General features: G+C 52.7%; 1 protein-coding gene across 1 annotated transcript; it reads left to right on the forward strand.

Moving 5' to 3' along the window:
* On the forward strand, positions 1 to 25,505 carry MMP28 (matrix metallopeptidase 28). Its single transcript, XM_070478661.1, is given in 9 exon segments — positions 1 to 757; positions 11,672 to 11,751; positions 11,953 to 12,140; positions 18,159 to 18,383; positions 21,053 to 21,298; positions 22,693 to 22,842; positions 23,170 to 23,337; positions 24,506 to 24,600; positions 24,602 to 25,505. Coding segments are annotated over 9 exon segments (1,554 nt in total). The 5' UTR covers positions 1 to 655; the 3' UTR covers positions 24,902 to 25,505.
* The last annotated feature ends 594 nt before the right edge of the window (positions 25,506 to 26,099 follow it).

A 26,099-nucleotide genomic window follows, 5' to 3' on the forward strand; every position in this document is an offset into this window, starting at 1 on the left:
AGCTCAAATTCAAGTCTTAAACTCCGGGAGCTGGTGATGGACAGGGAGGCCTGGCGTGCTGGAGTCACAAAGAGTCGGACACGACTGAGCGACTGAACTGAACGGACCCCAGTCCAGGGCTCCTTCTCTCACATCCCAGGGCCTCCGTCCCCGTTGGCCCGGCTGAAACAATCGATGACCCTCGAGTAGGCCAGAATTCCTCTTCCTCGAAGTCTTAGGTAGCCACAAGCGCCAGGAGAAGACGTTTCCTCCCCTGCTCTCCGCAGAGAGATCCGGATCCGCGCGGGGCGAGGCCACGCCGCCTGCGGAAGAGGCGCCTGTTAACACAACGGCGCGTTCCAGGAGGCGAGCCGGGTGGGTGGGGCCGGAGTGCCGGGGTCCCGCCCCGTCTTCCCCACTCCCTCGCCTCCAGGTCCGGAGCCCTCGCTCGGATCCGTGGGCAGGCACTGCAGGGCTGGACGACCTCGAAGCCGGCTCGCGACGAAGCGCTGCGGAGGAACCGCCCGGCACTCGGAGCCGGGAAACAGGCGAGGCCCTGCGACTTTCCCCTCGGCACTGGGCCGGCGCAGCGCTGGAGTGTCCGCCGGGGCCGGGGCGCGGCGGACCGACGGCCGGCTGCCCCGCGCCCGGTGCCCCGCGCAGGGGCGGCGGCTACATGGCCGCGCGGGTCGCCCTGCTGCTCCGCGTACTGCCGCTGCTGCTGTGGGGCGGCCTGGACGCCCAGCGCGTAGGCCGGGAGCTGCGCCGGGAGGCGGAGGTACGCGGTGAGAGCCGGCCGGAGAGGGTCCGCGCGCTGGGGACCGGCCCGAACTTGCAGTCAGGCCACCCAGCCGTCCCATCCGCGCTGACCGTCGGCGTGACCCTCCCTTGTCCTCCGCACCCTTCACACCTGCACGCAAAGAGCCGGGGGCAGCATTCTCTTCCTTCCCACCCCATCCCGAGCCCCCAAGCTGGGGCTGGAACCACACGCACACGCGGATCCTCACCGGGTTCCCAGGACACGGGGAAGGGGTCAGCGATGAAATGGGATAGACAGGCAAGAACTGAGGGGGAGGGGACTCCCACACCCTAGTTTGGAGCGCAGCCACTGTCCCTCACTGCCTAGGCTGGGGAGACTTAGCAGTTCATTCCTCCGACGCCCAGAGCCCTCCCGGATCAGACGCTCCTGAGACTCCCAGATTGGTGGGGAGAGGGTACCGCTGGCTGGCCCCGACGTGGGGCACGGGGAAGAGCTCTGCCTCCTTGGGCTGGTGCTGCAGCTGACCAGCTGAGGCAAGTGAGCGCCCAAGCTCAGAACTAGTTTCCCATCTGTAAAATGGGTAAAAGTAGCACACTCTTTTTTTTTTTTTGCCCGGAATGTGCATTCTAAGTTCCTCAACTAAGGGCTCAACCTCGGCCCTTGACAGTGAAAGCATGGAGTCCTAACCACTGGACCATGGCGGAATCCCCCAAAGTAGCATATTCTTTTTAAAAATAATAATAATTTTCATTTGTTTTTGGCTGGGTCTTCTTTCCCTGGGTTTTCCTTGCCTAGCCGGGCTTTTCTCTAGTTTTGGGGAGCGGGGCTGCGCTCTAGATGTCGTGTGCCGGCTTCTCCTCATTGCCTTGGCTTCTCCTGTTGCTGAGTACAGGATCTAGAGAGCGGAGGGATGCGAAGGGCTTCAGTAATTGCGCGGTTCCCAGGCTCTAGAGCTCAGGCTCAGTCGTGGCGCAGGGGCTTTAGTTGTTCCCATGCATGAGGGATCTTCCTGGATCAGTGATGGAACCCATCTCTCCTGCCTTGACAGGCAGATTCCTCAGATTCCCTGAGCCACCAGGGAAGCCCCAAGAGTAGCATACTCTTTGAGTTGTTTCTAAGGATCTTTAAACAATGTTTCAGGACTGAACCTTAGAAAGGTGGGTGGGGAGGTGGAAGTGACCCTTAAAGATTTCCCATCTCATTTTCCTCCCCTGGACTCAACTGCTTGGTGTAGGTTGCACAAGGGGAACTTTTTGTGAAGTGGAAGTAGAGATGAATTGGGGGCGTCTGTCGTCTAGATAAAGGTGACTGTAATAATATATACCAGTTTCATTTCTTTCTTCCCCATAGAAGCATCTCCGTGTTTTTTATCTCTTCTTTGGATTAGAACTGAAGTCTCTGCTATTTTAAGGAGTAGGGATCCAAGTTAGTTTTAAATGACTGAGTCCAGCACTCTGCCCTGAGACTCTTACTCCTCTAATAGCATCATTCCTGCCCTGAAACTGCCAGATGCAAGCTTCTCAGTATCCCCACTCCCCTCCCCCAGAAGAGGGAGAATCTCCAAATGTAAGAACCCTGCAGAATGAGGAGGGCCACCTCTGCACCGCTCTGCCTTCCACAGCCGGCTCTCATCACTGCTCTGAAATATTTGGAGATGGCCCTGCTTCCAAGAGGGTCCTCCCCCCAACGCCTTCACTCCCTCCCCTTCGAAGCCCTGATCTCTTGCTCTATGCTCTCTACTTTTGCACATTCGAGAATCACTTTGTTTCTCTGACTTTAGTGTCTTACAACATCAAGTGCAGAGTCCTTCTGGCCCCAGGGAAGGCTTCTGTGGACCAAGCCAAGTCTTGTTAAGAGTCCACCCCACCTCCTCCCAAGTCCAGGTCCCAGACAATCCTTGGCACAAGAATAGAGACCATATCTCTGCCGCCCATGCTTTTGGTGGCCCCAGATGGAGAGAATTTCATCTTCGGGTGTGCTTGGGAAACATAATATCTAGCAGACTGAGTCTCTTTCCGTCTATTTAACATAATTGAAGGAAGGAGATTTTTTTGTTAACTCTGAGAACAAGAGATATTTTTAAAAGCATGAAGAACTCGTGAAATGTGCAATAGGTGTGGTCCCTATATGCATAAATATATATGCAAATTGTGTCATGTTGGTATGTATATATGTGTTTCTGTATATGATCAATTGCATGGGCTTCAGTGTCAGACAGACCTGTGTACAAAAAACTACAGGTAAATTATTTAAACTCTATAAGCCTCAGTTTTCTTTTCTGTAATATGGGTTAGTAATGCCTATTCCACAAGATTTTGGTGTGGTTTCATGAGATAATGTATGTGAAATGCGTTCTAGGCTCAGCATGGTGCCTAGTATGTAGAAAACAGTCTATCAAAGAAAATTGCTCTCAATGTTGTTCTTGTTGGTGTTATCTTAGAAAGTTGTGACCCCCTGGACTATAGCCTGCCAGGCTTCTCTATGCTAGGCTCCTCTATCCAGGCAAGAACACTGGAGTGGGTTGCCACTCCCTTCTCCAGGGGATCTTCCTGACCCAGGGATCAAACCCAGGTTTCCAGCATTGCAGGCAGATTATTTACCATCTGAGCCACCAGGGAAACAGAGCTTCAAATTAAAGTCCTGGCATGGTGACTAGTCCCCTAGAGCAGTAACACAGGGCAAAATATGTAAGGCAACTATTTTCAGCATTTGACAACAAGACTATAATTCCTAAGAGATGGTATTGCAGATACTATGGCTATGTTATAGATTACTTCAAAATTCAGTGAAGTAAAAGAACCATTTATTGTGTTCATAGCTTCTGTGGGTTAGAATTTCAAACAAGGCCCCGGAGGGCAGCTTGTCTGTCTCTGCAGTGTCTGGAGATGGAACCATCTGAAGGCTGCTTACTCACCTGTCTGGCAGCTGCTGCTTGCTGTCAGCTGCGAGCCTCGGTTCCTCTCCACGTGGTCTCTGCTGGTGGGCTAGTTTGGGCTATATCTCTAAACATGGTGGCTGGGTCTCCAGCCTGAGTGTTGAGAGAGAGAGAAGAGTAAGAGAAGCAGAAGGTGTTATGTCTTTGTGACCTAGACTAAGAAGTTGCATGGCATCACTTCTTTTTTTAAAAGACTTTTTTATTTTGGCTGAGCTGGGTCTTCCTCGCAGTGTGCGAGCTCTGTGTTGTGGTGTGTAGGCTTCTCCAGTTGTGGTGCACGAGACTCAGAAGGCTCAGAAGTTGTGGCACATGGGCTTTGTATGTGGGATCTTAGTTCTCCAACTGGGGACTGAACCCCGGGCCCCCTGCGTTGGGAGCACGCAGTCTCATCCACTGGACCACCAGGGACGTTCCCGTAGCATCACTTCTGCTCTACTCCGCTGACTGGAGCCCCGGGCCCCAGCTGGAGGGGAGGGAGCTGAAATCCCACAATTGGCGGGAGGGGTGTTGCAGTCACATGGTAAGGAGAGCACAGGAATGGGAGGTGTTGTGATCATTTAGGGAAAGACAACCATCCACAGACAGGAACCCACACAAAGTGAGCCTCCTGATCACCGCAGCTCTCTGACCACAGTGCAGGGAGCCAGATCCCAAACAAAGCCCAGCAGTCCTGCTGAGCTCATAGGCAAAGGTCAGCATTCTGGAGATGGCAGGAGAGGCACAGCGGGAACAAGCCATGGGATCATTTTTTTTTTTTTTTTTAAGCCATGGGATCTTAAGCTTCCACTTCCCTTCTCCACTCTGCAGATTCCTTTTCTGTAAAATGAAGGAGTTACATTCCTTAACTGACTTTTAAGATTCTCTCCAGCACTAACCTTCTTTAACTTTGGTATGTTTGTATGCCTGTGCTTCTGCGTGTATGTGTGTGTATGTTTCATCTTCCTATGTCCATGTCTATCCATCTGGATGTCTCTGTGTGCAGTTTTTTTTTTTAATTTAAAATTTTTGGCTGCACCAGGTCTTCCTTGCTGCATGTGGGCGTTCTCTAGTTTCAGTGACTGGGGGCTGCTCTCATTTGCAGTGCGAGAGCCTCTCATTGTAGTGGCTTCTCTTGTTCCAGAACACCGGCTCTAGGGCATCCAGGCTTCAGTATTTGTGGGCACAGTCTTAGTTGCCCCGCAGCATGTGGGTTCATCCTGGGTTCATCCTGGGCACTGGCAGGCGGGTTCTTAACCACTGGACCACCAGGGAAGTCCTGTGTATATTCTTTTTTTTTTTCTTTTCTGTGTATATTCTTGTGCCCTGCAAGAGTGGCTCCGTGTGTCCCCTGTATGCACACAAAGAAATGAAATCAAGGGTTTTCCGGAGTGGGCTTTGCCTGGGAGGGGTCTGACTGCTTACAAAGCTGCATTGTGAACGAGGTCATTGTTGCCCACTTAGGAAAACCAGGGCCGCTCACAGTGTGAGTGAGTAGGAAGCGCCTCCATTGCTTAGTTGCCAGACGGAGACTTAATGAATGACATCACCACCCCGGCTCCCCCTCCCATTCCCAGCCAGGCCCTGTCCTGTTCTGGGGCAGCACAGACTGTCCCAAGGGATCTGTCTGTCTACCATACATTGCTTGGACTTTCTTTAGAACAACCAGGCAGTGTGTCCAGGACCTGCCTTCCGTATCTGCATAGCTACTCCCAGTGCGCGGGTGCAACAGGGAGCTGGGTAACTTGTCTCTCTAGGGACACTTTAGGGCTTCTGTGGAATATCCACCCCCAGATGCAGTGTCTGTTTCTCATACCCCAGAGCCATTCTCCTGACTTCATGTGAGTCAGAAACCCAGAAGCCCAGGTGTGGAAGTCGTTCCCAAGAGCTCCGCTCTGTGACTCACAGGGTGCACAAGAGGCTCTGCGGGGTCTCAGAGGACCGAGAGTTGATGGAAAAGCAGCTGTCAAGCCAGTCTGAAAAAAACAAGACATCTAGTGAAAGCTGGATGGTGGGCGCAGGGACACAGAAGAGAGAGACTATTGGACAACTCTCCCTAAACACAACCTTTGTTAGTGCATTCTTTGTTTTAATATTTTCACATTTATTTGGCTGTGCCAGGTCTTAGTTGCAGCATTCAGGATCTTAATTCCTTGTCCAGGGATCAAACCCAGGCCCTCTGCACTGGGAGTGTGGAGTCTTAGCCACTGGACACCAGGGAAGTCCCCAAGTTGGGACGTTATTTTATGCCTTAAACTTAACCCCGCATCCAATGAGGACCATGGCTCCATACAGTCTGGTTATTTGACATTAGAAAAAAATACAAGATGGGATCTGGCTGGAGAGTAGGCAGCTAATGTTTTCCAACTTCCTTAAGGATGGAAAGTGAAAGAAAGGATGAGGATTATGGTAAGAGTTGTCTAGGTTATACCCAGACAGAACTCTGTGAATATTGAACCAGGGACAAGGGAAAGGAGGATGAGAGGAAGGGAGTCAGAAGAGGAGGGGAGGTCTTCACCCAAAATAAAGGAAAGGGGCCAAGCTGGTCCCACTGCCCTGAAGCTTTCAGTAGGTTCCAGAAGTCAGAGCAAAAGCAATGAATTCTGGAAGCAGATGTTTGTCTTTGTGAAGAACATACTTGAGTGCTGTCGAATACCTGTGGCTTGTCAGATCGCCCCTTTGGATGTCATGGGAGATGTGATCCCAGCCTCTTTCTTGAAAGCCGGAGTTCCCTGGCTAAGCAGCCTCTTCCCTCTGCACCCGCTTGCAGAGGAGACAGAAGGAATCTAGCTAGAAATGCTCCCAGTTTTACCTTTTTTAATCTGAGGACCGTCTCCCAGGGACCAGAGCAGGCTGGACCCTGATCCTTCAGCTTTAAAGCATCTGAGTCACTTGTTTAAATGTGTAACAAGACTTCCTGGGGTAGGTTTTTGAGAATTTGGATTCAAGTATGAGATCCTGTGGGCTTCCCCGGTGGTTCAGCTGGTAAAGAATCAACTTGCAATGCGGGAGACCTGGGTTCAGTCCCTGGGTTGGGAAGATCCCCTGGAGGAGGGCATGGCAAGCCACTCCAGTATTCTTGCCTGGAGAATCCCCATGGACAGAGGAGCCTGGAAGGCTATAGTCCATGGGGTTTCAAAGAGTCAGACATGACTGAGCGACTAAGCACAGCATAGCATATGAGACGCTGTACTCCCTTGAGACTTACTTTTCGCATTTTTAGAATGGGAGTGACACTGTCCTGCCTATATTCTTTCAAGGTAATTGTGATGCTCAAGGAAAGTGAGCTGTCCTGAAAACTTTGCAATAGGCAGGAGCTCACTGTGGTCACCTGATGACCAGAAAATATATTTATTCATGGGACATGCCAAGAGAGGGCTTGGGCTTCCCAGATGGCCCTAGTGGAAGGAACCCGCCTGCCGGTGCAGGAGACATGAGAGACACAGGTTTGATCCTTGGGTTGGGAAGATCTGCTGGAGGAGGACATGGTGACCCACTCCAGTATCCTTGCCTGGAGAATCCCATGGACAGAGGAGCCTGGCGGTCTATAGTCTGTAAGGTCACAAAGATTCAGACACAACTGAAGCACCACAGCACTCAGGCCAAGAAAGAACGTCAGCTATCACCCCCTGCATCTTGACTTAGCTAATAGGGCTACAGATGTATTGGATGATAAGCACAATCACAGAGTCACTATAGAAAGATTAAAATCAAGAGGGAACATAATATGAGAAGGAAAAGATCATAGGTAAAGCAATGCGGTTTCTTCATGAGCTTGCCATTTTGCAATTTTCCAAGTTCTTTGCTTCATATTTGCTGCTGCAGTTCTTTTTAAAATTACTCCTTTCTTTGGCTGTATCGGGTCTTAGTTGCCGCACGTGGGATCTTCATTGCAGCATGCAGGGTCGTTCGTCGCGGTGCACAGACTTTTCTCTAGTTGTGGCTCACGGGCTTAGTTGCTCCGTGGCTGTGGGATCTTAGTTCCCTGACCAGGGATCAAACCGGTGTCCCCTGCATTGTCAGCCAGATTCTTAACCAGTGGGCCACCAGAGAAGTCCTTGCAATTTTTGATATGGAGGATGTCCCAGCCACTCTGTGGACAGGAGACTGGGAGCTGGTCCCTCCTCAACTCATTTACCAAAGGTCCCTTCCAGCAATTAAGTTCTGTGTCTGTAAAGGGGAAAATAACATTTTTAATGAAGCAACTATCATAAAAGCTTCCCAAAGCTTCCTCTTACTGGATTTTTACAATGCTCCTGTGAAAAGCATAAGGCAGTATTCCTAACCCCATTTTATATTTGGGGGCACAGAGAGGGTAAGTAACTCTGTCGGATAGTTCACACAGCTAATCAGTTGCAGAAGCAAGGCTCCAATAATAGAAGGAACTGGGGCAGATCTTAGCACTAATCCAATCCCCTCACTTTATTTTTTTTAATATTTATTTATTTGGCTGCACTGGGTCTTCATTGTTGCATCATGTGGGATCTAGTTTCCCGATCAGGGATCCAACCCAGGCCCCCTGCTTTGGGAGCATGGAGTCTTAGCCACTGTACCGCCAGGGAGGTCTTGCAACCCCCTCGTTTTATAGAAGAGGCAGCTGAGATCAGAGAGGCACAGGACTTGCTTAAGGACACACAGTTCTCCGCAGCACCAAGAATAAAGTTCAAGTGCTCAGTCCTGGGCTCCTGCCCTGCCCGGCTCATGACTCAGAGCTCTGGGATTCATTTGCTACACCTCACTGCTAGTCTTGCCCTGCTCAGAAATGGCCAGAACTTCCCCTTCCTTCAGGCGCTGGGTGGGCTGGGCTCTACACACCCTCCCAGGGCAAGTCAGGACAGATGAAGGACTCGAACCCCTGGAATTCTGATCCTTCTTAGCTTTCTGGGTCCAGGGAGAACCATTTTCCTTTTTCTCAGACACCACAGCCACTCCCAGGGCTTTACGGAGGCGACTCCGCAGGGAAGCGGCCCCCGTCCTGAGTGAGTGGGTGAAGCAGGTTGGCACACACTTTGAGACCTGAGAGCGTGAATCATGGAGGCACACAGCCCTCCAGCTTCCTCTTCCTGCAGCTGCAGCCCTGGGCTCCGTGGGGGACATGACGGGGTGAGGACAGGGCAGGGAGAAAACCTGGTGCTTGAACGGCGAGGCAGGGAGGAGCACCTGGGCATGGGCTCCGAGAAGGGGGACAGAGGTGACCCCAGGTGCAGCTTGGGAGCCCCTGAGAGCGCACAGCACAGCCCCCCAGGCCTGCGTTTTCTCCTGGGGTCTCGGCCACGCTGCCACCTGCGTGTGTGCATGCTAAGTCGCTTCAGTCGTGTCTGACTCTTTGTGACCCCAAGGACTGCAGCCCACCAGGCTCCTCTGTCCATGGGGTTCTCCAGGCAAGAGTACTGGAGTGGGTTGCCGTGCCCTCCTCCAGGGGATCTTTCTGAGCCAGGGATGGAGCCTGCATCTCTTGTCTCCTGCATTGGCAGGTGGGTTCTTTAGCACCACCTGGGAAGCCCCTCCAGCCCTGCACCCCTACTCTTTCTCCCAGGCAGAGAGGGGAGTTTCTCTCAGCTTTGCAGGAGGAAAACTGAGGCAGGGCAAAGGGGCACACAGAAGGGGGTGAGGGAGCCTTCAGGAGCAGAGGGCATCTCAGCCGTGCCTCCTCCTCGCCTGAGATGTGGGCCTCCATCCACTCGACAGAACTTGAGGACACTCAGGATTAAGGGGCCCCTGCCTGTACCTAAAATATTTTAAAATATGTGCATATTAAACACCCCTGGGGGAGGAAATGGCAACCCACTCCAGTAGTCTTGCCTGGAGAATCCCACAGACAGAGGAGCCTGGCAGGCTACCATCCATGGGGTTGCAGAGTGGGACACGACTGAAGCGACTAAGCACGCATGCATACTAAACATAGAATAACTATAAGGGAGTTCTGAAATCCTGATAATCCCCATTATAACATTTCTGTGCTTTTATGGAAGTATAAAGTGTCAGATTCTTAACATTTCTTTTACTCATTCTTTTGGTGTCTCTTGGCTGGTGTCCTGGATGCTTGCGCGCTCTGCCTGCTGGAAATTCAGCTCTGCCTTGCAACCCACAGATTCCCAGAGACCAGGCAGCCCAGGACTTCCCCTCTGATAGACCCCTGCAAAAGCCTCCAGCCCCATCCTGCCCTCCACCCACCTTGCCTGCCAGAAGTACCAGGCGCTGGCAGCCCAGCCAGGAAACAGGAGACGCCGCTAGCCCACTTCCCCTCTCCCCTCCCGCTCTGTGCAAGGCTTCGTAGTTCCAGAACCAGAGCCAACTCCCTGATAAGGGCTGGGTGGGTTTAGGGGGAGGAACACGGGGAGTGCCACCCTGTTAGCCTGTGACTCAGTCTCTCCCAGGTCACTCACTCAGCAAAACCACTTCTGGGGAAACATTAATTCCTCCCTGGCTTCCAGTAGAAAGCCACTCTGTCCACCCTCCCCAGGGGAGAGGGAAGAGGCACGGACGAGAGCTAGGCACCTGGCTGGCGTGAGGCAAGTCTGAGATAGAGGGCCTGATTAACAGAGGCACAACTGCCTTGTTCAAAGCACTTCCTGTCTCATAGAGGGGTTGCCTTCCGAAAGTCTTGTTGATTTTCCCACTAAGGTCGATCAGCCAGATCAACTGTGCATTGAGTGTTCTCTATATACCAGACAACTATGCTAGATGGACACTGCTGTATTTAATCCTTCTGAGAATCCGGTGGGGTTATTTCTGGTCTCACACTGTGGGTGAAGAAATGGAAGCTCAGAGAGGTCCCTGGCCACCCAGCAGAGTCATGGTGGTGAACAGATTCTTGATTCCAAGCCCAGAGTTTACTCTATAATGCCACACTAGTTTGAGCCATAAAGAGTCTTCCAGATTAAACCCCTAGAACTCCTTTAATCCAAGGTGCAACCCCAAACAGTGTACCTATGCAAACAGACTGCAGAAGGGAAGGGCAACCCACTCCGGTATTCTTGCCTGGGAAATCGCAAGGACAGAGGAGCCTGGCCGGCTACAGTCCATGGGGTCACCCAGACACGAATTAGCGACTAAACCACCACCAACATGCAAAGAGAAAGAGGGAAACAATAGTGCTGAAATACCAATAAATTAGCACAGAAGAACAATCAAATGGACTTGGAAAGAGTTTGTCTAGAACGAGGGTTTCTTATGGAACAGGGCTGTGTTGAGAAGAGGATGTACAGTGTGCTGGAGATCGAGGTAATGAAATCCACAAAAAGGAGGCGGGAGGTTTAGGGGCTGCTTACTTAGTGTGATTTTGTTCCCAACTTGTACCTTTTCCTTGAAGCATCGGCTATGATTGGAGTTGATCTGAGTTAAGAAATACAGCAAAGAGAACAAGAAAGATAGAAAATTGTTTCTGGATAGGTAACATAGCAAAGAGGGGTAAAATGAAGAGTCGATGTGTCTATATAAGAATTCAGGAGCTGAGGTGGCATTTTTTTTTTTTAATCCATTGATGGGACTTTATCCATGAGAAGGGCAAACAGGGAGCCCAGTGCCTCACTCACCCGAGGGGCTGGACTGGTGATAGGTATGGGCAGTGAGTCCCACACTTCTCTCCACTGGCCTCCAAGAACTATATCCACGGACATCCGTGGTGGTCCAGTGGGTAAGACTCAGTGCTCCAGTGCAGGGGGCCTGGGTTTGATCCCTGGTCAGGGAACTAGATCCCACATGCTGAAACTAAGAGTTCGTATGCGGCAAATAAAGATCCTGCGTGTTGCAAGTAAGACCCAGTGCAGCCAAATAAATAAACAATAAAATGTTTTAATAAATTAATTTAAAAAAAGAACTATATCCAGTTCATCAGTGGTGGCCAGGAACTGAGTGCAGGTTCTGACTCTGATGCCAGGATTCTCTCTGCTATAGCTCATAGACCCGGTTGGGAATGAGCATAAGCCTGGACGTGAAGTCTGTGCCATGGACCCTGGGAGATTCAGGAAGGGGAAAGGATGCTACATTGAAGGGAAAGCTGATGTTCATCTCTCCCCCAGGCATTCCTGGAGAAGTATGGATATCTCAGTGACCAGGTCCCCAGTAGTCCTTCCTCCACGCGATTCAGTAATGCCATCAGGTAAGGCAGAGGGATGTGGAAGACTTGGTGATGCTGGCGTGCAAAAGCTTGGGTCACCTCTGCTTTCCTGCTAGAAGGCTGGTCTCCCACCTGTGTGCAGGAGGTCACGCTCATGGCTCCCTCCCCTGTCCCCCACCGCCTGCCTTCCCCTGCACCAGCCAGCCTCCCGCTGTGGTCCTTTATCTCAATTCCTCCTAACAGGGAGTTCCAGTGGGTTTCCCAGCTGCCCGTCAGTGGGGTGCTGGACTCCGCCACCCTGCGTCAGATGACGCGGCCCCGTTGCGGGGTGGCAGATACTGACAGCCAGATGCCTTGGACCGAGAGAGTCAGTGCCCTCTTTGCTGGACACCGGGCCAAAATGAGGCGTAAGAAACGCTTTGCAAGGCAAGGTGAGTACTGTTAAAATCTAGGTGGGCTGGAATTCCCCAGTAGCCAGAAAAATACTTCTCAGACTCAGACCAGGCTCTGTCAATAACCTCTCTTCCTTAGGGAGGGCAACTGGGACCTCTTAACCCAAAGCTCATGTTTGTGAGCACACATTTAAACCAGAATGATGCCTACATTGATGAACTTTCATTGTGCAGGTATTTTCCAGAGCAAACCACATCAAGCCCACTTAATTCCTTGATCAATTTGCTATTTATGGCAGTTAAACCATCGCTGTTTTCTTTTATATTTGACTGAAGTCATTTTCATCTGAATCGATTCTTTTTCATAAGAATTATTCAACAAAGATGTGTCATCGATCAGTTTTATTTTGGTCATGGCACATTTTTTTTTACAGTGTTATGGAAATACAATTCACTTACCATACAATTTACCCACTTAAAGTGAACAGTTCAGTGATTTTTAGTATATTCACAGCATTGTGCAACCATCGCCACAATCTCATTTCAGAACATTTCCATCACCTCAAAAAGAAACCCCATCCCAACAAAGAAACCGTCTGTCCCATTCCCCTGCCCGCCAGCCGTTGGCAACACTGATCAACCTCCTTCCCGACTGTTTGAATTTGTCTATTTTACACATTTTCACGTTACAGTTTTTGCCATTGTACGTCTCCTTGTGTAGTTTTGGGGTTTTTCTTCCCTTCTTTCTCCTCCTCCACTTTCTCCTTGTTTGTCCAAATCCAATCTTCCAGGATCAGATGTTACAGAACTAAGATTTATGAAGAAGATTCGGTTCTTGTCAATTCTTTGTCAATAACAAGTTTGACTGTGTAATTTTAACGTCTTGTCTGTACTAAGTCTAGTTTTTTCTAATCAGTTTTTTGCAGTTTTCAAGATTTCTAACAAGACGAGTTTGCTCAGTCAGGTTCTCATCTATTATTAATTTTACTATGGGCACTTAGGGCCATTGCTTCTTTTAATTTGCATGAACGACTTTGGCTGACAATACCCATTAGGAACAGAACAGGAGGCATGCTGTTTTTTGTATTTCTTAGCTGATTTGTAAGGAAACTGTGGGCCGTTCCCCTCAGCTGTCGGAGGACGGGTGTTTCCAGGTGTTTGCCAATCCGGCTCCACTGTGTCCACACGTGCGGCCCCTCCGGGTGCCCCGTACTGCCCGAATGCATTCCTGGTAGAACAGAGAGGAGCACTGGGGATCTGGACTCTGCGGTCACGATGTCCTTGGAGTCAGCATATTCTGCAGCCCCCCCATGCTTCTGGACAGTGGAGGGGAAGGGTGAGGCAGAATGGAGGAGCAGTGTGAGCTGGAGTAACATCCCTGGATGGATCTGGGGCTCTGCGTTTAGTTGTGTGACCTGGGCTGTGTCTGAAATATCTGTAAAGGAGAGGCCCTGATTACCAAGGGGAAGGGACTTGTCGTGAGAATACAGTGGAAAATGGGGCCACAGACAGTCTCAATAGCGACACGTCCAGGCTAGAGCCGGTGTCCTAGAGAATTGAAGCGATGCCTCCTGGGCGCTCAGGACGTGACCTGAGCACAGGGAGGCAGCCTCCAGGCAAGCCCCAAGGGAGGAACTGGCGGAGTCCATTTACCACATCCAATTTGAAGCATTCTTTTTTTTTTTTAACTTTTTATTTTGTATTGGAGTATAGCCGATTAACAATGTTGTGATAGTTTCAGCAAAGGGGAAGGGACTCAGCCATACATGTACATGTATCCACTCTCCCCCAAACTCCTCTCCCACCCAGGCTGTCACGTAACGCTGAGCAGATTGCCTTTGCTATACAGTACATCCTTGTTGGCTACCTTGTGGGTAGCCTTTCCCTTTTCCAGGGGATCTTCCCAACCTAGGGATCGAACCCAGGTCTCCCACATTGCCAGCTGATTCTATACCAGCTGAGCCAGCAGGGAAGCCCCAAGGTGTCCATGTCCATCCCAAACTCCCTAACTGTCTCATCCCCCCATCTTTCTCCCCAGCAACCATAAGTTTGTTGTCTCTGTCTGTTTTATAAGTTCATTTATATCATTTCTTTTTAGATTCTACATACAAGGACTGCCATACGATCGTCCTCCTTCTCTGACACTTCACTCAGTATGATAATCTCTAGCTCCATCCACATGGCTGCAAATGACATTATTTCATTTTTATTAATGGCTGAATAATATTCCATTATATATATGTACCTCTTCTTTATCCACTCATCTGTTGATGGACATTTAGGTTGCTTCCATGTCTTGGCTATTGTAAAAAGTCCTGGAGCATTCCTTTTGAACATCAATCCATGCTAAGGTACCTCCTTCTCCATCTCATTGCATGACACTGTCCCCCTCTGTCCAGACAGCAGTGGCCAGACTAGACAGAGAATTTCCTCTGGTTCACAACATGCACCAGAGCAGCTTGACTTCCTTTTCCTCCTGGGTGGGAGGACGTTCCCTAGAATGGAGCTGCGAGTGTGGCAGGCACTGAGCACTTCCTATGCCTTAGGAAAGAGAATGTAATCATTACTGGGCTTCCCTGGTGGCCTAGACAGTAGAGAATCTGCCTGTAATACAAGAGACCTGAATTGGATCCCTGGGTTGGGAAGTTACCCTGGAGAAGGAGATGGCAACCCAGTCCAGTATTCTTGCCTGGAGAATTCCATGGAGAGAGGAGCCTGGTTGGCTGCTGAGTCTTGATGATGTGCCAAGCATGGTTCTACGTGGATTAACTCATTGTATTCAATAAAAACTGTATGAGATGGGTCCCCCTTATCACCCTCAGTTTACAGATGGGGAAAATGAGGGATCAAGAGCTTGGGCAACTCTCCCAGGGCCACACAGTAGCCAAGCCTTCTTGTCATTGGGAGGATTAAGTGATCACCAGATGTGAAAAACCCCAGAACGTGGGTAGGTGCATAAAAAATGATGTGGGTTTCTAGGCCAGTGGCTTTCCATGATGTGGATGAATGCTGTACTGATGAAGTTGGGCTCCAGGGTTGCCAGATAAAACACAGGATGCCCATTTAAATTTGAAGTTCAGATGAACAACAAGTAATTATTTTGTTTTCACATACTTATACCAAAAAAAAAAAAAGGTATTTGCTGTTTATCCGAAGTTCACATGGAACTAGATGTGCTTACAGGGCTGATTTTCAATGCTCCCAAAACCTCCCAGAGCTGATGCAGGTGAGGGTCCCGGGGGTTGTATCTGGGATATAAAAGGAAGGAGCCGGCATATTGACTGAGCACCCACCACATGCCAGGCAGCTTTGTGTTACTTTTACACTTGCTATTTCACTTTTACCAGGAGGTGGGTCTTACCAACCCCACTTTGCAAGTAAGGAAACTTAGGCTTGGAAAGATTCAACTAATTTGATATTCGAGGTTGTAAGCAGAGGCACTGGGATGTTGACCCATGTTCTCTCCATAATATCAGTTCCCTGTTGGGAATCAGGACTTCAAGATCTTCCCAAGCAAGGAATCTAGCTCTCTGCCCTTCCCCGTCTCTTTTTTCCTCCCTCCTCCCTTTTGGATTTTGGAGCAAAGGTGTAGGGGGTGCGATGCCAGGTGCTACTGTGGCCTGAGGGTCACCATGGAAACCAGCCCTGCCTGGCCAGGCGTTTGGGATGGGGGCCCAAAGTGGCCGGTCTGCTCCGAGAACACACACCTAGAAGAAGACAGGGGATAAAGGCTCAGGCTGCTGGCCCAGTGGTTCCTTGCTCCCCTGCCCCTCACCCAGCTCCGCTCCTAAGGACAGTTAGTCATTTTCTCTCAATTCCCATTTCTGTTTGTCCTCCCTAGCCTCCCCACTTCTTGCCCACAGAGTGAGGGGTTCTCCTAGCTGCAAAAAGGCAGAAGGAGCTGCCTCATACTTTTCTAGAAGCTTGAAGGTGGAGGGGAGAGAGTCTGAGAGTGGCTTACCCATAGCAGGGTGGAGAGGAGTCCAGCCCAGTGAAGACTTGTTAAAGAGAAGCTTCCTGGCGTAGAGTGAAGCCTCAGGCGGCGCCTCTGGACTCCAGGCCTTCCTCTACCCTCCTGGGCCCCCTCCCATCCTTAGATCCTCCCCTGTTCCCTCCCTGAGAGTTGCTCACTGGCTGGGAGAGGTTGGGTGGCTGCCAGACCCTACAGTCCCAGGAGGCAGCCTTGCCTTGCCTGGAGCTTGGCTCGGGGTAGGAGAAGGGACAGTCCCTCCCTGCCTGCCATAGGGCGTGGAGGGGTGGAGAGGAGGGAAAGGGCACTCAGCTCTTCTGCTCTCCAGAGAATTCAGGAGAATTTCAGCTCTTGCAGGGCCCCTGCTGTGACGCAAAAGAGCGATGTTTAGGCAAATGTATAAGCCTTGAGTCTTAGCCAATGTGCCTGCTTATCAGTGTCGGGCCGGGGCTCAGGGCCAAGCTCCACTACTCACTCATTCTTTTTTTTTTTTTTTTCTTAAGAGATTTTATCTTTATTTTTTCTGTTTTTGTTTGTTGTTTTTTTGGCCATGCCGTGCCAAGTTCAGGATCTTAGTTCCCCAACCGGGGATGGAACCCGTGCCCCCTGCGTGGGGAGGGCAACATCTTGACTCCTGGATGACCAGGGAAGTCCCGACTCACTCATTCTGAGTCCCTTCCTCCTGGTCTCAGTCTCTGCAAAACAGAGCAGAGAGATGGATAAGGAGATGGCTGAACACCCATGACTTCACGCCTTCTGCCTGGGTCAGGCAAAGACAGCCCCAGGACAAAAGGGCAGGAGCTCTGAACCTTCACTTGGTCCCCCCTCCGAGAAGAGAGGGGGGCTGTCCTCCAACACAGGCAGGCCCGCCCTGCCCACTCATCACCCATGCTGCAGGAAGTCTGGTCCATGTGGGACATATGTGAGTGCTAAGTCACTTCACCCATGTCCAGCTCTTTGCGACCCCATGGACTGGAGCCCGCCAGGCTCCTCTGTCCATGGGATTCTCCAGGCAAGGGTATTGGAGTGGGTTGCCACGCCCTCCTCCAGGGGATCTTTCCGACCTAGGGATCGAATCCGCATCTCTTATGTCTCCTGCATTGGCAGGCGGGTTCTTTACCGTAACTCAGGACACTGAGACCCAAAAGACAATGTGATTAAGACAACGTGATTCTCGTGCACTCCCAGGAGTCCTACCTCTGAGCTGCAAGTCTTCCACTTGGGGGTCACAGTCTCAGTCCCTGAGCCTGCAGAGCTCAGAAATAGCCCATTAAAAAGTCTGAGAGCTGGACCTTCTGAGCACCCTGGTCCTGGGTGACCGATGAGCTGCAGAGGGACTTGGCTGGCTGGGGACGCGGGCAAGAGGCCAGAATCTCCGGCCTCTGGGAGGAACTGCAGTTTGGGGCAAAGGAACTCTTCACTGAGTGGAAATGGAAAAATTTCTCTTGGTCAGTGACAAAACACATCCTTTGTTCTTATTTGTTTTCACCTCAGAGCTCTGCAGAGTCCCTGAGGAAGTGAGGGGGGAGGGCCGGGGGGGGCAGAGAAGGACCTCAAATAAATGCGCCTTGTGGTCTCTTGTCAGCGGCAGGCCTGGGGGCGCGGGGAAGGGGAGATAGCAGGAGAGTGAGAGGGGTGGGGAAGAGGAGTGGGGAGAGGGGAATCTCGGGTGCAGCCCCCACGGCCCCCCTTCCTCCGCCCCCACACGGTAGGCAGGGGCTGGGATCCGCTACCAGCAAGAGGCATGGCTCAATGTTCAAGCTTGGTCCAGACAGTGGGGAAGGTGACCCCAGACCCGAGAGTCCTTGGGGTTAGGGATCCTTCCTGAGTCGAGGCTCCACAGCTCCCATCACATGGGGGCCTCCCCCGGCCAAGCCACCGGACCAGAGACTGTGCAAGACAAGGGTCGCTTTGTCAGTCTGAGATCAGTGCCTCCACCGATGGGGGCTTCTCTGGGCCAAGGCTGTGTCTCCTTCGCCAGTTCACGGACTTCCCGGGGGAGGGCCGATCTCCCCATCAAAAGGGTCCACAGGGCCAGCCCCAGGCTCCGCAGCAGCTGTGACTGACGCAGCCTCTCTGGGTGGCAGGCAACAAGTGGTACAAACGGCATCTCTCCTACCGCCTGGTGAACTGGCCCCAGCACCTGCCCGAGCCCGCAGTCCGGGGGGCCGTGCGTGCCGCCTTCCAGCTGTGGAGCAACGTCTCGGCGCTGGAGTTCTGGGAGGCCCCGGCCACGGGCCCCGCTGACATCCGCCTCGCCTTCTTCCAAGGGGACCACAACGACGGGCTGAGCAACGCCTTCGATGGCCCAGGTGCTGACGCCGAGCCTCTCTCCTACAGGGCAGGAGGGACACCCAACTAGGAAAGGCAGTCTGGAGAGAAGGCAGTGCAGGGTTCGCTCCTCCTGTAGGCTTGGCCAGGCTGCAGCCCCCTCCAGAGAACCCTCAGTCTTCCCACCTGTAGAATGGGAACAGTGATCCCTGCTCTCTTAGGTGCCGCATGGCTGAAGGGTTGGTCACATGAGGTTCTGCATGGAGAGTGTCTTGCAAACTCTAAGGAGTATTATCTCTACTGGGAGAACCTCCTGGGGTCTTTTCCTCCATACCCTGCCTCTTGTCAGGCTGGTGCCTCTCTTTCTCCAGGAGTGGATGTTCCCTCAGACCAAGGCTCTAAAAACACCTGGAGGCCACCACAACTCCACCCCTACCCTCCCACCACCCACAGCACAATCACGGATGCAGGGAAAGGGACATTCTATCCCCTCCATGCCAACCGCTTCACACACTCACAGCCCAGACTCTTCTGTTTGGTCCCAAAACTAAAGGCTTACTGCCCTTTAGTTATAATGTAAACTGCCCTCATCTCGGTCTGCCCAGCACTGGCCTTCATGACCTGAATACAGGTTATCTGTGTATCTCCTCTCCGCTAGGGAGGCAAGGAGACCTCATTAGACCCCTTCAGAACTTAAGCCCTTGTGTGGCCTGGGAACTTGGGCCCCCACCTCCCCTGCACCCTCCTACTTTCCATCAAGCCCACTCAGAGCAAAACCCACTTCCAAGCCCTGCTCCTGGGACCCAGGGTAGGACTGGGAGAAATCCAGGCTTTACAAGAATCCACATGTACCACTCACATGCGCTTGCATATAACTCCCTTCACCCACAATATCGCCATGAGACGCTGATAGCCGTACCCAGGTGGAGTCTGGTTGCTAAGACAGCGCTGGACTGGCAGTCAGCTCTCTGATTTGAAACTGGAGTTTGTTTGAGTTTACGTCTTCTCCCTTTGAAACCTGCCCATCTGTCTTCCAGGATCATGGTGAGGGTTACACAGTAAGGGCTTACATGGCTCAAAACAACTTGAGGCATGTTCAAAATTAGAAGCAAATATTCCTCCTACACTGGCTTCCCAGTTGGCACTAGAGGTAAAGAACCCACCTGCCAATCCGGGAGACATGAGACTCAGGTTTGATCCCTGGCCAGGAAGATTCCCTGGAGGAGGGCATGGCAACCCACTCCAGTGTTCTTGCCTGGAGAATCCCAAGGACAGAAGAGCCTGGCGGGCTACAGTCTATAGGGTCACAAGGAATCAGACATGACTTAGCATGTGCACACACACACACACACACACACACACATTCCTCCTCAGGCCGGCTCTCCATGCCCCAGGAGGCTCCCTCTAGTGGTAACCCCCCAAATTTTGTCAGTCCCTGCTGGCCTGGGTTCCAAGAAGTCCATGTCAGAAGGACTTTCAATGGGCTCCTAAGCCAGCATCATTGCAGTGCTGTTTTCTGACCCTTGGGGAAAGTGAATTCTGAGGGGGTAGGGCTCTAGAAACTAAAAGTGCATCTGGGCCCTGCTATAAGCTTGAGAATGACTGATCCAGCCCATCTCCCTCTGCTCACGCCTATTACAAGCAGGGAAGCAGAGACCCACAGAGGGCCCTGGCAGAGGGAAGGCAAGAACAAGTGAATGCAAGTTTTTTTTTTTCTTTCTTTTCTATTATTTCTTGGCTGCACTCAGAGGCATGCAGGCTCTTAGTTACCTTAGATCTCTGATAGGAATCAAATCCTAACCACTGGACTGCCAGGGAATTCCCCTATATATACTTCTTAAAAAGGAAGCCTGTATCTCCCCATAAACACACCCAGCACCTAGATGAAGAAACAACATTACCAACACCCCAGAAGTCTCATTCTGCCCCCTTCTGGGGTAACCAGTGACCCCTAATCCTAGATCTCTTCAAAAATAAGTAGTAGTTATTACCCACAGTAGGCTCTAAGTATTACATGTGACATACACATGTACTGTGTGGTGTGCTCAGACGTGTCCGACTCTTGGCGACCCCATGGACTGTAGCCCTCCAGGCTCCTCTGTCCACGGGGATGCTCCAGGCAAGAATACTGGAGTGGGCTGCTATGCCCTCCTCCAGGTGATCTTCCCTGCCCAGGAATCGAACCCATGTCTTTTATGTCTCCCGCATTGGCAGGCGGGTACTTTACCACTAGCACCACCTGGGAAGCCCTGTGGGCTGTGCACACATCCTTTTTTTTTTTTTTTTTTACAACTTAAAAATCGAACTTTTATTCTGAGCAACACATCCCTTTTTAATCTTCAGAACAGCCCTGCAAGGATCGACTCTCTTAGTCAACATTCTCATTTCTCAGATCCAAAAGCTAAGACACAGAGGCTTTGAGCTATCTGCCCAGGTCGCAGCAGCTAGGATAAACGGTTAAAACCAGGATTGCAAGCCAGGCAGTTTGGCCCCATGCTCTTTGCACACCACGCTGCCCCCGAGGCGTCCAGACCCACAGCCTAGTCATCTGTTCGTTGCTCCACACTTCCGCCTCTGCCAGACTCAATTAGGAGGGAAATCACCCATCAGAAAAGCACCCACACCCAAGCCAACGGCGTTTGCGCGGGGCGGTGGTGGGGGTGGAGGGCCGGAGGCGCCGGCTGCCCCTGACCCGCCACGCTGCCTGCAGGGGGCGCCCTGGCGCACGCCTTCCTGCCCCGCCGCGGGGAAGCGCACTTCGACCGAGACGAGCGCTGGTCCCTGAGCCGCCGGCGCGGCCGCAACCTGTTCGTGGTGCTGGCGCACGAGATCGGCCACACGCTTGGCCTGACCCACTCGGCCGCGCCGCGCGCGCTCATGGCGCCGTACTACAAGAGGCTGGGCCGCGACGCGCTGCTCAGCTGGGACGACGTGCTGGCCGTGCAGAGCCTGTATGGTGAGAGCCTCCCGAGCGCACGCCCCTGCGCCGTTACCCGCCGCCTGCGCCCCCCACCCCCAACCCGGGACCCCCAGGGCTCGGACGCCGGCTCTTCAAAGAGGATCCCCCATCCTAAGCGCAGGAAACTGGCTTGCCCATCACTGGTCCTTTCCGATCTGTAGCTTCAGGCTCCCCTCAGATCTGAAAAACCTCATCTCCCGCTCTGCTGCTTCCCTACGCCTATTTCCAGCATCCCGACCCGCCCTGGGCACAGCTCTCCTCTGCATTCCAACTGTCTGTTCCTGCCCAACCCCGGGCTGCGCAGTTCCTCCCATACGCCTCCAGCCCCCCCCCCCCCCCGCCCCCATCATTCCTGCTCCCAGCTCCCGTGGCTCTCTCCCAAACTTTAGCCTCCGTGACGTTGATGCCCACTCTTCCCACCCAACCCCCCGCCCCTCGCCCCCGAGCCTGGGTCTCTGCCTGGCGGTGGACTTAGACAAGGTCTTCCCCAGAGTGAACTGACCCGTGCTGTTGCCCGGAGACTTATAGGGACCCAAGGCCTGCCTCCGCCTGGGGGGCTGCGTCCCTGAGTACGTGAGGGCAGTGGACAGGGCCAGGATCCCTGGGATCAAGTCTCCATTTCATATCAGACTAGCCGTTGATCATGGGTAAAGCATTTCCTCTGTTAGAATCCTCCATTTTACCTTAAAAAAAAAAAAAGGAGAGGGGAATAATTTAGGCCCTGCTTACCCCCACAGGGCTCTTGTTCTAGTGCCTATGAACATGCTTTGTAGCCCAAGAAATCTACATAAACATAATAATAGCAGCTGATATTTCATGAGTGTCTACCATGGGCCAGGCTACTTAACACACCCAAGAAGTAAGTATCTTTTTATCCGCAAATGAAGAGAATGGGGCTCAGAAAGGTTAGATAACTTGTCCAAGGTCACACAGCTAGGAAGGTGCAGGCCAGGATTCAGGAACTAAGGCCACATTCTAAGCTTGTTGGACTCTGCCTCACTCTCACAAGTGAGGTGCAGTGATGTAATTATCACTGCGGTCATCATCACAGCCTGGGTCCCTGAACTGTAAACTCCTACTATCTGCATTGTCCAGGACGCAGGAAGGAGGACCCTCTGCCCATCTTAGTTCCAAACCCTTGTTTGTTTCCCCGCTCCAGTTTTACCCTCTCACAGGCTGTGGGGTAGGAAAGAGGACTTCTGACTTTGGTGCTGTAGTTAACACCAACAACCAGGGATAACTCTTAACCCCCACCACCCACCCCTGCTCTCCTTCCCTGCACCTGTCAGATAATGAAATGAACCAAGGGGGAGGTCTTGAGCTTTCAGCACCCCACCCCACAGCCAGTGTGTGTTCTTTCCTGCTTCCCTCCTCCTCCTCCCCCCACCAAGGGAAGCCCCAGGGGGGCTCAGCGGCCATCCAGCTGCCGGGAAAGCTGTTCACTGACTTTGAGGCCTGGGACCCCCTGAGACTCCAGGGAAGGCGCCCGGAAACCCGAGGTCCTAAATATTGCCATTCTTCCTTCGATGCCATCACTGTAGGTAAGATGGTCCCACCAGTGCCTCGCTTTCTTCTTTCCTCCCCCCAGCATCTTCAAGGGTCTCCGGAATTGAAGTACAAGGTTGAGAGGGTGGCAGTTATAAAACCTAGAAATCCCAAGTCACAAGCATTCCTCAGGGTAGCAAGCCCACGCCAAGCAAAATCCTGCTCCCTCCTGCACTTTCGCTTCTGTCCCAGCTGTGCACACAGCATCCTCTCCGCTGGGTCCTCTCATCAGTTTGGGAAGCTGGGCTCTAGGGAAGCACCTCCCATGAAAGGAAGGCAGGAGGCTGACGGTCACTCCTCAACTCTCTCTTGGCTCCGGGCAGACGGACAACAGCGTCTGTACGTCTTTCAAGGGAACCAGTTCTGGGAGGTGACAGCTGACGGCAACGTCTCAGAGCCCCGCCCACTGCGGGAAAGGTGGGCTGGGCTGCCCCCCCACATCGAGGCAGCCGCCGTGTCATTGGAGGATGGAGACTTCTACTTCTTCAAAGGTACCAGCCCTGGGGCAGAAGAGAAAATTGAGTCCTACCCAAGGTCAAAACAGGGGAGGAGTCTCGATTGCAATCTGAACCTGCTGCCCCAGGAACTCTCCCAGGAGCTTCCTTTAGTGGTGGATTGGGGGACACAGGTGCCAAGGTTGTCCCAGGAGAGAGGGTGGAAGCACTTCAGAGACGAGGGAGGCAGAGGACAGCTCCGAGCTCTGCAATACAGCAGAAGAATGAACCTTCTTTAGAAGCCTAGCTGTGTGAGGCTGGGCCTGTCATTTAACTCATTGTTGTTCAGTCGCCAAGTCATGTCCAACTGTTTGTGACCCCATGGACTGCAGCCTGCCAGGCTTCCTTGTCCTTCACTATCTCCTAGAGTTTGCTCAAACTCATGTTCCTTGAGTCGGTGATGCCATCCAACCATCTCCTTCTGTCACTCCCTTCTCCTGCCCTCAATATTTCCCAGCATCAGGGTCTTTCCTGATCGAGTCAGCTCCTCGCATCAGGTGGTCAAAGTATTGGAGCTTCAGTTGTAGCATCAGTCCTTCCAATGGATATTCCGGACTGATTTCCTTTAGGATGGACTGGATGGATCTCCTTGCAGTCCAAGGGACTCTCAAGAGTCTTCTCCAGCACCGCTTTTGGAGCTTGAATTTGTTGAACGGGGAAGAGAATCCCTCAGCCTTGTTGGGAAAGGAGGATTAATGTGAGGAATTAAGGAGGATTAATCTGAGGAATGTGCAGTATATGACATGAGAAAATAGTGTTTATTCATTGATTCGACCAATCCTGAGTGCCTTCTGCACACTGGGTTGGAGGTGTTGGGATACAGTAGTGATCGAAACAAAAATCCCCAACCCAAAGAATTGTTGGTAGTAATGGCCTTGGAGAAAGCCCTTGGCCTCGCGGGAATCCATTCCTCACCCGGGAGGGGGTGTGATTCCTGCCCGGGGTTGGGCGGGGGCGGGGGGGGTCTTCAGCGCTCCCCGCCCTCTGCTGACACCTGCTGGAAGTTGAGGCCGCAGCAGTTCCTCCTCTGCGATTTATCACTGATCCATTTTGGTTATCGTGAATACTAACCACCTTGGGCTCCAACTCAATGGGGAGTAGGGGTGTGGGGGGACAGGGGTGGGGTACACGGCCAACTCACCCTGGCCCTTTCGTCATCCCACAGGGAGTCGATGCTGGAGGTTCCGGGGCCCCAAGCCAGTGTGGGGCTCCCCACAGCTGTGCCGGACGGGGGGCCTGCCCAGCCACCCCGATGCTGCCTTTCTTCTTCCCTCCTCTGCGCCGCCTTGTCCTCTTCAAAGGCACTCGCTACTACGTGCTGGCCCGAGGGGGGCTGCAGGTGGAGCCCTACTACCCCCGAGGCCTGCAGGACTGGGGCGGTATCCCGGAGGAGGTCAGCGGTGCCCTGCCCAGGCCTGACGGCTCCATCATCTTCTTCAGGGACGACCGCTATTGGCGCCTCGACCAGGCCAAGCTCCAGACAACCACCTCTGGCCACTGGGCCACAGAGCTGCCCTGGATGGGCTGCTGGCACGCCAACTCAGGGGGCGCCCTGTTCTGAAGACGCCCCCACCTCTTGGTGAGTGCTTTCATGGCCAATGTGTGTCCCTTGCTCCAAGGGCAGACAAGCCTCTGAGCCTCCCCACAGAAGCCAGGACAAGAAAGGTGGTCTGTGTTTGTTCCCTGGAGGATGTCTTTGTGCTGTCAAGACATTGCATTCGAGATCTCATTTCCCAACCAGGGATCGAACCCCTGTCCCCCTGCAGAGGAAGCACGAAGTCTTAACCACTGGACCACAGGGAAGTCCCGAGACATTGACCATTGTGGGATCAACTCGAGAAGCTAAAAAGGGTCCCAGACCCCATGGGCCCTTTCCCCAGGGACTCATTCCTCCCCAGGCCTTGGGGATTATGCTTCTGCCCCAAAGGTGCAGTTCCTGTCCCCGAGGCCACAGTACTGGACAACCAGGACGGCTGCCAAACTCAGCGGAGAAGTTGGGACACTTTCCCAGGCTGTCCCTTCCCCTCAGGACCTCCTGACTTGGTCCCTAGAGAACTGTGTGTTATTTAATCAGAGGTCCTGCCGCCAGGAAGCTTGTATGGTTTGCGTACCAGAGTCTCAAACCTCAGGGGAGTCAGGACCCAGAACAAGGAGACCAATGCAGACCTGCTGGGCCCTGCTATTTTTTGGGAGGGGAGGGTGGGAATAAAGAGGTGCTCCCAGCGAGTGGACTTGGAGCAGGGGAGCAGCTTCCTTGGACCGGTGTCCGGTGAGAGCAGGCGGGCGTGGATGCTGGGGAGGGGGCAACCATGTTCTTCTTTGTCCTAGCCAGGCCCAGTGAGCTGTGCGGGTGTATAGTCGTGATAGAGGGGTCCTGCCGCTCTCCTCAAAAAGCAAAGTGTCCTTCGCCCACTCACCCTCCAGGCCAGATGGAGAACCCTGTGTGTCCGCAGGAGGCCCGGGGCCTCTCTGGAGGTCTGGCTGCTGCAGGCGCTGGGGGCCTCTGCATGTTGGGAGAGCCCCGGTGCTCACAATGGCCCCGTTGTCCTGGCCACACACGAAGCATTCCAGGAGCTCCCGCTGGCCGGCCAAGAATAGCAGGGATTCCTGGAGAAGGACCCAGCTCCGCAGCCTCCCTGTCTTCAGTCTCAGCAGGCTTCTGGGCTAACTCTCTAGTCTGCGCACTCCACACCTGCCAGGGCCTCGTGGGCACACACACTGACCGCGGGAGGGGAGGAAGATCCGGCCAGTCTTAGCCC

Source organism: Odocoileus virginianus, chromosome 17 (assembly GCF_023699985.2).
Source record: "Odocoileus virginianus isolate 20LAN1187 ecotype Illinois chromosome 17, Ovbor_1.2, whole genome shotgun sequence".
Classification (NCBI taxonomy): domain Eukaryota; kingdom Metazoa; phylum Chordata; class Mammalia; order Artiodactyla; family Cervidae; genus Odocoileus; species Odocoileus virginianus.